This window comes from Scatophagus argus, chromosome 2 (genome assembly GCF_020382885.2).
Source record: "Scatophagus argus isolate fScaArg1 chromosome 2, fScaArg1.pri, whole genome shotgun sequence".
NCBI lineage: Eukaryota > Metazoa > Chordata > Actinopteri > Scatophagidae > Scatophagus > Scatophagus argus.
The window spans coordinates 6715972-6727972 of NC_058494.1; the positions used below are offsets into that span (position 1 = coordinate 6715972).

The 12001-nt window shown below is 41.0% G+C and overlaps 1 protein-coding gene across 1 annotated transcript; it reads right to left on the bottom strand.

Annotated features, from left to right (window-relative positions):
• Window positions 1-324: 324 nt before the first annotated feature.
• On the bottom strand, window positions 325-11742 carry chrnb5a (cholinergic receptor, nicotinic, beta 5a). The gene is made up of 8 exons (XM_046403923.1): window positions 11646-11742; window positions 7765-7910; window positions 5028-5072; window positions 4808-4917; window positions 3738-4264; window positions 2915-3405; window positions 1940-2085; window positions 325-1293 (listed from the first exon to the last, which is right to left on the bottom strand). The coding sequence occupies exons 1-8, from the start codon at window positions 11689-11691 to the stop codon at window positions 1278-1280; spliced, it is 1527 nt and encodes a 508-aa protein (XP_046259879.1). The 5' UTR covers window positions 11692-11742; the 3' UTR covers window positions 325-1277.
• Between the last annotated feature and the right edge of the window lie 259 nt (window positions 11743-12001).

Here is a 12001-nt window from a genome sequence, read left to right on the forward strand (position 1 = left end):
CCACAAGTAATGGAAACAACACACTGTGTGTGTGTGTATTCATTTCATCTGACCAATAACACCAAAAAAACAATAAATTGATATAGCTTATGGCAGCTTGTGGTGAAGCTGTCACGTCGGACCTTCACTTGAGCATGTGAATGCACCACCTGAAAGGTTTTACAGGCCCCCCCTGCAATTTTAACACCATTAAAACCAAACTAAACTAAACTAGAATTGAGTAATTAAGTAATGTGTTTCATTACGATAGCTATATACGTTTCAAGTCTTTGCAAACTGATTTTGAACTGCACTGACCAAACACATGAAATTCATAGCTTTTTATTCAACATGTAGAATAGAACACAGTCAGTGTCACAGTTATTTTTAATACTGTATGTAACCTGGTGGTGCTACAATTGTGATGTGACATGACAAACAAAGGAGAGAAAATAAACGAATAACAGAAGGAAGAGGGGAATTCGTCAACAGAAGACAATGCATTAACGATTACAACACTGTTTGGGAGGTGGACAGTGGAGATGAGACGCAAAGCTCTGAAGCAGAACAAGAAAAGGACAGAGAGGCGGTGTCTCAATGCTTTTATGGAGTGAAAATGTGAATAGGAAAAAGTGCCCTTGCTTTGTTACAAAGCTCAGTTTAAGAAGTGTAGAGAATCAAGAAATTATAGATTGTTATATGTACTGTGCTAATATTAACAATTGTTATAATGTCTTACAGTGATTTATTTTTCACATCAACAATGCTGCAGAGGAGAGAATACCTTAAAGGAGCAGTGCTGATAATGAACCTTTGTGCCTCCAATGCACACTGCTCTAACTGTTCCATCAGCAGAACAGTCAGTCCAAAATGAAACACAGACAAAAAATTACAAGTACGTATCGCCATTTTTGTGGTTGTTCTTTATATTGGGAAAGTTAAATCCTGGGAAAATAGTGTGCAACAGTCTATTGGCAGTATTTGGCTCCATGACAATGTCATCTAGTTCTAAGTTATAAAAAGCGCATCAAGGTTGCCATGCATGTGCTGCTGGCAAAGCTTGGATGAAAGAAAGTCCATCAAACATAGAAGCCATGCAGTAACATTAAAAGTGATCCAGTACGATTCTGTCTTTGTTTAAGGTCCACTGCTGCAAACACAACCAGTGTACCAGTGATTAGGCTTGTTATGTTATCTATCCAACCGACAAAGGCAGATCAGAGTCAGACCTCCTGCAGCTTCTGTTATACCTTCTGTGACGCTTGGTTGCCTGTTTTCTTTCTCATGTCACAGAAATCCTAGAAATCTCCATACCTGCAGAAAGAAAAATATACAACAGTAAAAATCAATATTAATACTCTTAATATTATATATATATTATACTATTCTACATAAATCGCCTGGTTTGAGTAATGCATGCTTTAAAAATATTTTATGGTTTTGGTAGCCCAGGTTTGTTTGAAATGAAGAGACATTTTAAGTAGTTAGCATGACAGAAGGAGCTACCATAGGACTAGCAATAATTTAGACTTCATTAGCTCTGATTTTGCACTTTGATTCTGGTTCTTATCAACCCCTGCAGGTGTTAGTTCTTTATCATAAATGACAAAATATACCATATGTCAGCAAAGTACCCACTAAACTTCACCATCGACGATCCAGATTAACAAACCATTTTCCAGTTTACTCTGCTTGGAGCTTTAAAGAACTCCGGTACCGTTTAGACACTCAACAGCTTTCCACTGACCAGGAAAAGGCTCATATTGTGAGGCAGATAGCTTAATGTAGCCTTAGACAGAGATTCTAATTCTGTGGTGTATAAAAATAGGTCTACATGATATACATATTTTTTTTCTTTGTCAACAGATTATTTAAATGCCATTGAAACGGCAGTCTTTACCAAGATAAGAGGTGTGTTGTCACATATTTTAATGTGTTTCAGAGTGTTTATGTGACTCACTCTGTGTCATCAGCAGTGGGTGTGTTATAGCTTTGGAATAGCGGCTGCATGAAGAGGCCCAGAGTTCCCACAACACACACCAGGATGAAGATCCACAGGAAGAGACGGTCTATCACCATAGCTACATACTTCCAGTCCTCTATGATCTAGAACCAAACCAATACATTTAGACACTTACAGCTTGTTGAGACAAAAAAAAATCATAAATCATAGCCAAGTATATGTGAAAAGGAGCAGATATTTCAGGGAACTCTTCAGATCAGAAAAATGTGAAACATTTTTAGTTTTTTCAAAACCAAAAATATAAGAGAAGTGTACAAAAGGGGTTAAACTATTTCCCTGCCCCAAAATCTAACTGCTAGCATGAGATGATTGTCTACATTAGTTTGTGGGGTTACAGGTTACATTAAAAAGTCACACGAGTGGAGATGCCATAGGGGGCAATTTAGGGTTAAGCATATACACTTTGACACGTAGAGTGCAAGGGCTGGTGATTGTACCACCTGCCTTTCGACTGGTAGACAATCACTGGATGACCCTTCTACCTCCTGGACCACAGCCGCCCCTGAGGCCCAGGGCCACCAGTGTGGGGTCAGAGTTAGGGTTTGTATGTGTGGTTTGTATGTTTGTGCATTCAGTTTGTGTTCATATACGAGGGTGTGTAAGGTTTTCTGAGGAAAGCCTATCTGGTATTTTGAGAAAGAATATATGATTGACAAGCTGGATTAATGTCAAAGAAGGACAAAAGCAAATGCTGTATTTGAGATGTAACATATTCCATTTCTCATTTGGCCCCTATGACCTCTTCATTTGTTGTGCAAATCTCCTCATTCTTCCCTGTTGCAGCTTAGTCATCACATATCTTCTTAATCTACTTTTACAGATCTTTACGTCCCTCAGTCTGTCTCCACAACAATTTATTCTGTCATTCTTTTATAATTCATCTGTTTTTTAACCGCAGCTTTAACTCCTCACCCCTTCATCGTCGTCCTCTGTCTTCATGTGCTCAGCTATGTATTTCACTCCACCCACTGCCTCCTCCAGATCTGCATCCCACTGAACAGCCAGACGCCTCCGGAAGTCTGGAAACCCACTGCCCCCATCTGGGATGTCGCCCATCTTCCAGCAAAATTTGTGTGCCACATCGTCATTCACATAGAAAGAGTCGGTGTCTGTACGGATCCCACCAAGTCTGATGTTTGAGTATGGCTTCTTCTCTGTACCAGTCTGGGAATAGTTTTTGCCGACAGTACTTTGGTTGGCGTACTTGCGGCGAAGTTTATCACGGACATTGGAAGAACCTGGACGCCTCATGAGGAGGAAGGTGGGCAGGCGGACTAAGAAGATGCGTTTTACCCATTCAGGCATGTAGTGGGTGGATGGGGAGCGGTGGTGCACATTGAGTACACAGACGGTGCTCACGATGGAGAAAGTGACCAGCACCATGGTGAACATCAGATATTTACCTTAGAGATGGTAACAGAGAGGGCAAAGGTGAGATGTAAATCTGTTGTAAGAATGGACAAACATAAACATATATCAATCATCTAACTCTCAGCAAGAAAGAAAAATGTTGTAATCCCTGCAGACAGTCTACCTAATTGTGATACTTTTGGTAAAAATAATACACCAACAATCTTAATTAATTTAAGTAAACTCTGAATGTAGTATACATTTATTTTGTTTGGCCATACTTCAGAACAAAGTCCAATTGATGCCTTACTCCACTGTAGGTAATGGCTTACATTCCTAATCTTCTACACACAGTTGAACATAGACACGTGTAAAGATGACCGACCTATGAGCGGCACAGCGAAAGAGGTGGGTGGCACTATCTTTGATATCAGCAGCAGGAACACAGTGAGTGCCAGCAGCACTGAGATACAGAGTGTCATCTTCTCCCCACAATCTGACGGCAGGTAGAACACCAGGATCGCGAGTGACGTGATCAGCACACACGGAATGATCAGATTAATGGTGTAAAACAACGGTTTCCTCTGGATCACAAAATCATAGGTGATATCTAGATATGTGATGTCATTGGGGTCCTCATTTTTGCGCGCCGGGAGGGAGACGATATCCCACTCTCCACTTGGTGTGAAGTCGTCACGGCTGGCAAAGTCACTTGTGAGGATTAGATCCACTTCTGTGTGGTCGTAGGTCCAGGAGCGGAACTTGAGAGTACAGTTCTGCTGGTCGAAGGGGAAGTTTTGCACCTCGATCGCACAGGCCGACTTGTAGATGGCCGGGGGAAGCCAGAAGATGTCTCCTGTGTTGGAGACCACAGCATTGCAATAGAAGGAGACCTCGTACACGCCGTCAGCACTGTGAGAGGTTTTGGGTGAAATGTGAGATTAGCGACCATATGCCTTCAAAATCAACACTTAAATGAGACATATTTAAAGTCAGCCAACTCTTGTGGCAACAGCGCTGTAGATGCAATGATTGATATCAGACCAACCCAAACTCTCCCTCGTGATTGGCTGAAGTGATATGGAAACCAGACATTGATTCAGCACTTACTAATCCCCTGCACCTCAGCAAAAACAGGCTTGGAAGAGAGAGAATGCAGAAGATTTCAATTACAAAATCCCAATGGAAAAACGTGCTTATTTTACCAGCAGATTTTCTGCTTGTTATGCCTTCATGGTAAAGTTGGAAAACCTCTTAATACTGTAGAATGATATGCTACAACTCCATTAGTACATGCTGTGATCAGTTAATATGAGACCACCACACACACACATACACAGAAGTTGCAAATATAGCTGGATTTTCTTTATGATTTTAGAATATCACCTAAATCAAATACTAACAAACAGCTCCTGCTCTGCAAACTGCTCTGGAGGATCACAATTACATACTTACTTGTTGTAGAGCACGATATCAGGAAGCCAGATGTGTTTGGATGGTATTCGCAGTTTCTTGATGCCTTCATATTTTTCTGGGTCCCATCTCAGCCTGTAGTCATTCCACTCCTGCAGAGAGTGTGTTTATAGGCCCCCTGACTGGCATACACACCATCATACTGTACACACTGTATATTAAACACTATATGTTTTACAAAGTTACAAAGATTGTGTTGTACCTGAAATAGCCACAAGTTGGTTGTCATTATCTGTTCTCTTTCGTTCTGTAAGAAAGCAATGGTCAGAGTGTTTAATACTATGAGAATCATTTCCATTAAATTTTACTGACAATGATTTTAGCAAGACACACAAAAAGTCAAATCAAAATAACAAAGCATTAACATTTTGGGGCAAAATAACATACCCTCCAACACTTTCACACGTCACAAAGTTGGACTCAGTAAGGAGCTGAACTGCGTTTTAGTTGCAGAGTGCTGAATGTAAACATTAAGCAAATAAGAGTCGTCGAAACTTAAGAATGTAATACACATTTGTAATATTTGGATAAATCCAAGATGTCGCCTATGTCAAAGTGAATGCCACACAAAGCCTCAGAGTGGGATCTGGACCAGGAAGCTAAAGAATGTGTGACAGAGTTTGACACTGATGTTCACCCCTGATGTTTTTACTTCTACATCTACACCCACATGAATAATACAGAGATGGATTACCCTTAAAGATTGACAGGTTGGTGAAAGAAAGAAGACAAGTGAGAAAGCAGTGGAGGAAGACCACAGAGATGGAAAGAGTGGGACTTGACAATCCGCAGGCTGGAATAAAGCAGCAACTAACAAAGCTGCGAAGATCAGAGCACCTCAGACAACAACGCAAAAGGAAAGAACGGACAAGGACCCTCTTCTACAGCAATCCCTACAGCTTTGTTAAAGGCCTCTTTGACCAAGAAAAGGAGCCTCAAAGTGCCCATGAAAGACCTGGAAGAGCACCTGAGGAAGACCTTCTCTGATGATCGGAGGCATGAGCCAGTCACCATCCCGAACGACATCAATTCATGCACCTGAACACCAAATGGACGTAAGGCCCCCCACATGAAGCGAGGTGGAGAAGACTGTGAAGCAGGTGAGGAAGCTGATGAAGGTGGCTTGGCAGAAGGGAGTGATTCCAAAAGCATGGAGAAGAGCAGCAGGATCCCCAAAGAGAAGGACTTGTCATCCATCAGCTAGTTTTGCCAGATCAGCCTGCTAAATGTAGAGGGAAAGAGCTTCTTCAGTGTCCTGACCCAAAGGCTCTCTACATTCTAACAAAGAAACAACTTTGTTGATACATCAGTGCAGAAGGCTGGGATCCAGGGTTTCTCAGGATGTTTGGAGCATGCCAATATCATTTGGCACCGGATACAAACTGCCAAAAAGGAACGGAGAGACCTACATGTGGTCTTCACCTTCAATTCAGTCCCTTCAGATCTTGTGGATGGCCTCAAATACTTTGGCGTCCCACACCACATCACATATTTGGTCAAGAGCTACTTTCAGGATCTCCTGTTCTGTGTAACATCTGAGAACAACACCACTGCCTGGCAGCATCTGGAGATCAGCATCACAACAGCCTGCACAATTTCCCCTCTGGCATTCATCATGGCAATGGAGCTGATCATACGGGCATCTCATTGGATAGTGGGAGCGGCCTGCGTCTTCCACCAATGAGAGCCTATATGGACTCTGCTCTCCTCCATCGTGACGTAGCGGGCCATGTCCAACAAGGCAGGGGAAGCTTCGGCCTTGGAATGGTAACACCTCTCTGGTAAAAGGCATCTGCAACTAAATGTCAAACCAGGCAGACAGGCCATCAAAGAGCTGACCAACACCGCCGAGAGGACAAGTCATTGGCTGTGCCTGAAGAGGAGCGACACCATCTGGGCTGCTAAGGCAAACAACTAACCGCAGGATACACACCCAGGCTTGATCAATCTGCGGTGGGCCTGCCTCAGCAGAGGGTGTATTGTGTTAAACGGCCAAAACACCCAGTGATGCTGAGGTACACAACTGATGATGTATCCCGCTGGTAAAGCCTTATAGCAGCCATCCGTCAAGAACTCATGAATTATAAGTGGTGCAAACACTAGGGATTGCAACATCTAGTCTTTTCAATGAACCTTAAAAATCCAAAATTATCCATCCATTTTCGAAGTTGCTTCTTCTGTTCAGGTTTTTTGCAGCCTATCCCAACATGTTCATCCTGAACAGCTCACCTGTCTGTCACAGGCCTAACTCAAAGAGACAGACAAACAGATTCAGACTCGTGTACACCTGCAGGCAATTCAAAGTTGTCGGTTTATGTAGGTGCATTATTTCATTTGTTTCATTTCAGGGAGAGGAGGTCAGATTACTGTATTTAAGTAGTTACAAAATGCCAAACTGTTTCCACATGGTAACAAGAAAATCTTAAGTAAAGCAATGACAGACCTTGGTTAGAGATTATTCTGTTAGAACAGCTCAGAGTTTGCTGATAGAGCATGGTGCTATGAGGCTGCACGTTTTGACATTTTGTCACAGTAGAAAAATCACAGGTGTAAATAATAAAATGAATGATGTCAATGCTTCACATTGAGGAGGCTGGTACTGTCACACTGTTACAATATCATGGCTTTGGTACACTCAAATACACTGTTAATGTAAGTAGTAACACCTGTGTTTTTTGTCAGGTCAAAATGTATGCTGTGAAAAAGGCGTGTTGAGCGGAGCAATAATGTCCCTAAACCCTGTGAAGTACCGTAATAACATCCATAATGAGCATGAGGGGTTTTGCTTATATGCCATTTTGTCACAGTCACAATGTCAGTGTTACCACATAGCTAATGCAGGAATAATGAGCATTTGTGTTAGAGTGCCACAACTTTTCTGACACATGATAATCTATATTTGCACATGCGTAAAAACGTGGGTTTTTCTATATACTCACTACGCTGATGAGCTGAGACAGAGACACCTGTATGGAGATGGTGACCTGCTGGCTCTTATTGACAGCTGGTCTGATCAGTTTGTTGTAGCGTTCTGGACCCAACAGGTAGTTCACCAGCCGCTCTTCTGCATTCTCTGCCCTGCTGCCTACAGACAACACAGAACACAGAGACTGGTACTATAGACCCAAACAGTGCATCTCTATTTAAAATCCTTTGATCACAGATACGCCCGCATGTATCTTCACTTGCTATTAGCAAACCATAAGCTCTGTTTCCTTGTACCATTCAACATAAACAGCTCATGACATTGCATGGGCTGAAGTGCAGTGTCATCATGAATGATGAACAATTAACAAGTTGGCTGTAAATGAAGTAAACTTACCAAAGGGCAACAAGGCTGAAAGTACTCTTCAAACATGCGTGTGTGTGTGTGTGTGTGTGTGTGTGTGTGTGTGTGTGTGTGTGTGTGTGTGTGTGTGATCACAAGGGTGCTTGTCTTGCAGTCTTGTACTTCACTGCAGGGTTTTAGAGCCAAAGAACAAACAAAACTCCAGTCATGCATCCATCCCTGTGCGAGGATCCCTGAAGCTTTGTGTTTCCTCAGCCCTAAATTATTGGTTATGTAAAAGTGACTGTATGAATAAGTCAGAAGTAAAATGCTTTTGACCCGCTCTTCTTGCTTCCACAGCCATTATGTCTACATTGTCAAACAATGTGACAACAGCCAGAAAGCGTTTAATATCTGGAATGCTTCACCCCCTCTGTGCCACATGAATTGTCTGTTTTTGTAAGATTACATGCAGCAAAGGCTGAGTGAGCATGGATGTTATTTTTTTCTTTTTTCCAACAGCACCCTGCTGTTTTAAGCTTTCATGTCACAGTGAACGCGTTTTCAGCTATTTGTTGTCAACTATTTGAAAGTAAGAGAGTCAGGAGAATCTTTTAGAACTTTAGTCTTCAGTTTATCATCAGGGGATAAATGATTTGCCATCAAGTAAGGACATAGTCTGCTCGTGTAAGAGAAAGATGTTCAAAGTATTCAAAGTTTTGTCTCCAAATGTTTGAAAACTCTGAGGAGCGCAGTGGGACAGAGAGACCAAGTGCACTGATTATACTGGGATAAAGATGCTGGGAGGACTGGTCATCATATAAACTATGAATCGTCAAATAAAAAAGTTGAATAGCAGATTGTCGAGGACTTTGCAGTGTACACAGCTCACAGAATGTTTAGACAAGTGAGTACATTGACTGTGTTGCCAATGCAGCATTGTGTGCGTGTACTCTGCAGTGTGTGTAACCATGCAGCTCTCTGTGCTTTAATATGTGTGTTTGGGACTGTTTACATCTGTGTGTTGTTAGCTTTGGTGATATATATATTTCTCCTGTTAAAGTGGTAGCCGATTTAATTTATGCAGACTAATATCACTTTTGGATTTAAAGGTTTTTTGTTTTGTTTTGTGTTTTTTTCCTTCAGGGCTCAGCGGTCTGGTGTTCTTCCACGAGTGCTGCTGGATTGACATTTAATGCAGTTGTAGACTCCCATATTACTTGAGTGTAATATTCTGCTCCATCTCTGCACGTTTCCCCAGGGAAATGCAATAAAGTTTGTAATTTTGAAAAAAAATGCTTATTTATTTAATTTTTTTTCAGAGTTAGATGAGAAGATTGATACCACTCTCATATCTGCACACCAAATATGTTACAGAAGAAGAATCTCTGCACGTTTCCCCAGGGAACTGCAATAATGTCAGTGCATCAAGGTACAAGAATGCAGCATTATTGGAATTAAAGATTATTATTATTACAAACTGAAGGATATTTTCTTTACAGTAAGTCATTTCTGTAACCAATGCAAAACACAATGTTTCAGTTCAAGTACAGCGTGAGGATGTGGAAATATACTTCACAACTAATTACGTTTCAGGATTAAATTACATTGGCAGTGAATATTACAATATTTACCCAATTTAATGTGACATCCAGTAAAAATCCACAGCCACTTGTGATCTTCTATCCAAACACTGACATAGAGACAGATACAGACGCAGATAACATCTCGATTTTTTTTAGCATTTTCAGTCTTTTAGTCTTCAGCACCAACCAAAGCTGAGTCAAGTCCTACAGTGTAAGTCTTGAGCATATTGTAAAATAAAGTAGCCGCTTGCCCACCCACTATGCACTGGAGCCTCTAGTTATTATTTCAGTGGTGATTGGTATGCAAAAAATATTTACTCTGCTATTTCCAGCCTGTATTACTGGTGTATGAATGCAACACAGAATGTTTAAACCCATTAAAATGATTGTTTTTTATATCGAGACTGATGTTTGATTTCGTTTTTTTTTTTATCTATTTTATCTTTTATGACAGCTTCAGTTGAAACACTGATGCTGGGACTGAAGAATGATGTCAAACATCACTGCATAGTACAAGACCTGGTCAAGTCTTGCGGCCCTCAGGGAAACACAAACACTCACAACAACATGGTGGAAAACACAGAGAAGTGCTATGTGCCTTCTTGGTGTATTACATCATCTAAATAATTTAAACCTAGATTTCAGGGTATCTTTGCCTTGATGGATGTTATAGTATAGTGCTCGACTACATAGGCTTTGTCCAGTTGTTCTTATGGTGGAGAAATGATCATTGATGGCTCAGATTTTTTTTTTTTTGCATGGTTAATTTTTGTTTGGTAAAGCCTTATTGACAGGCAAGTCTAAGTCAACACACTACAGCCCAGGCTACAAGCTAATGTCTGGGCTAACAATTCAAAGGGCGAAAGATGCACAAGTGAAAACTCCACAGAAGAAAACCTGAATCAAGGTCAAGTTAATAAAAGGAAGCTTTTCTATGACAGCAAAGGAGGTATCCAAATGTTCTGCCCAAAAAGCAGGAGATGGGGCTTCCTTGGCAATAGGTATAAAATAAGCCTCTGTAAATTATTCAAAGAGCCCATCTGCTTTTACTTACAAGTATTTTAAGAGGGCACTGCACACAGTTTTAAAAACCCTGTCTCTGAGGCAAAAGTTGTAACTGGGGCTGTTGTGGCTGCTTTTAATTCAAAAAGACACATCCTCACTTTCTGGGGTACACAAGGGGGCCTCTGAGTTTCTGTCTCTTTCTTAAGTCACAACGGCTCAGATTTATCATCAAACGCTCCGTTAACAATGTAAATCAGATGGCACAGAATACAAATACAGATAGGAGATGATTTTTTCAGTGCTTTTTCGAGGCAACGTGAACTAAACACACGTGCGCACACTGGAATCTGTATGTGATTGCTTTTTACAGAGACAATATGATAAAAACAACAAGGCAAAGCAGAGCTCAGCTATGCTGGGGGCTGTAGCTGTCAGTAAGGACACAGAGGTCGTGACCTCATTAGCCTCGCTTGAAATTTGGGGATTTTAGCAACCTGAAGAGCAGATTTTACAAATACAAAGTACACATGCTGCATTGTGACATCCTGCTGCACTCATCGCATCAGATTTGGCTGTCATGAAATCAACTAAATCTAATATAATGTAAAATAAAAGAAAGAGATGTACTCTAGGCATATGGAAGAGGCTTTGAATAGCCTTTACCCACCATAGGGAGATAAAAAAAAAACTGTCTGATGAATAATTAAATGTGAAAAAGAAGAATATTTCACTGCCTTATCTTTCTGCTTGTAGAAGAATTTACTTTTTTGAATCATGCAGTGCATTTTTTCCCCACCTGTATTAAGTATTTTAAGTAATAGTACAGCAGTAAGTGCAATAATTAATAGACTAGGGAGGTATTACCAGTCATCATCAAACTTCCTGTGTGTGTGATAGATAGATAGATCTCTTAAATACACCTCCGTACTTTGTAATATTTCAGGAATATGAAAGAACTCACTTGTGAGAGAGAGAATGGAGAGCAGGAGAACAGTGTTGGTGATCATTTCCTCTCTTGGCCTCTGAACAAACGTGTTACGTTCTTTTACTTGTCTCCAAAGAAGTGCTTTTAATGAGACTATTCAGTATTTCTATTCCGTCGTGATACAGTCAGCCGCCTGTCTCTCATCTCCCTTCTTCTCTGCGCCGGTTGCCGCACACCTGCTCCGGTTGGTCGTCTGCTCATGGAATATTGAGCAGCGCAAAAATATGACAAGAAACCTCTGCTAATATAATAAACACATCATTTGGAGCAGATGTTTATTCGCCAAAGACAACATATTGGTCCTTCAACTAGACGAGCCGGGCTTCTATTCG

Bases quoted from the DNA above. Each gene is read 5' to 3' on its own strand.
- chrnb5a (XM_046403923.1), bottom strand. From the start codon at position 11,691: ATGATCACCAACACTGTTCTCCTGCTCTCCATTCTCTCTCTCACAA. The intron at 7,911-11,645 runs GTGAGTTCTTTC...TGTTGTCTGTAG, and splicing joins CTCCATTCTCTCTCTCACAA to GCAGCAGGGCAGAGAATGCA. The intron at 4,265-4,807 runs GTAAGTATGTAA...AACCTCTCACAG, and splicing joins GATATCGTGCTCTACAACAA to TGCTGACGGCGTGTACGAGG.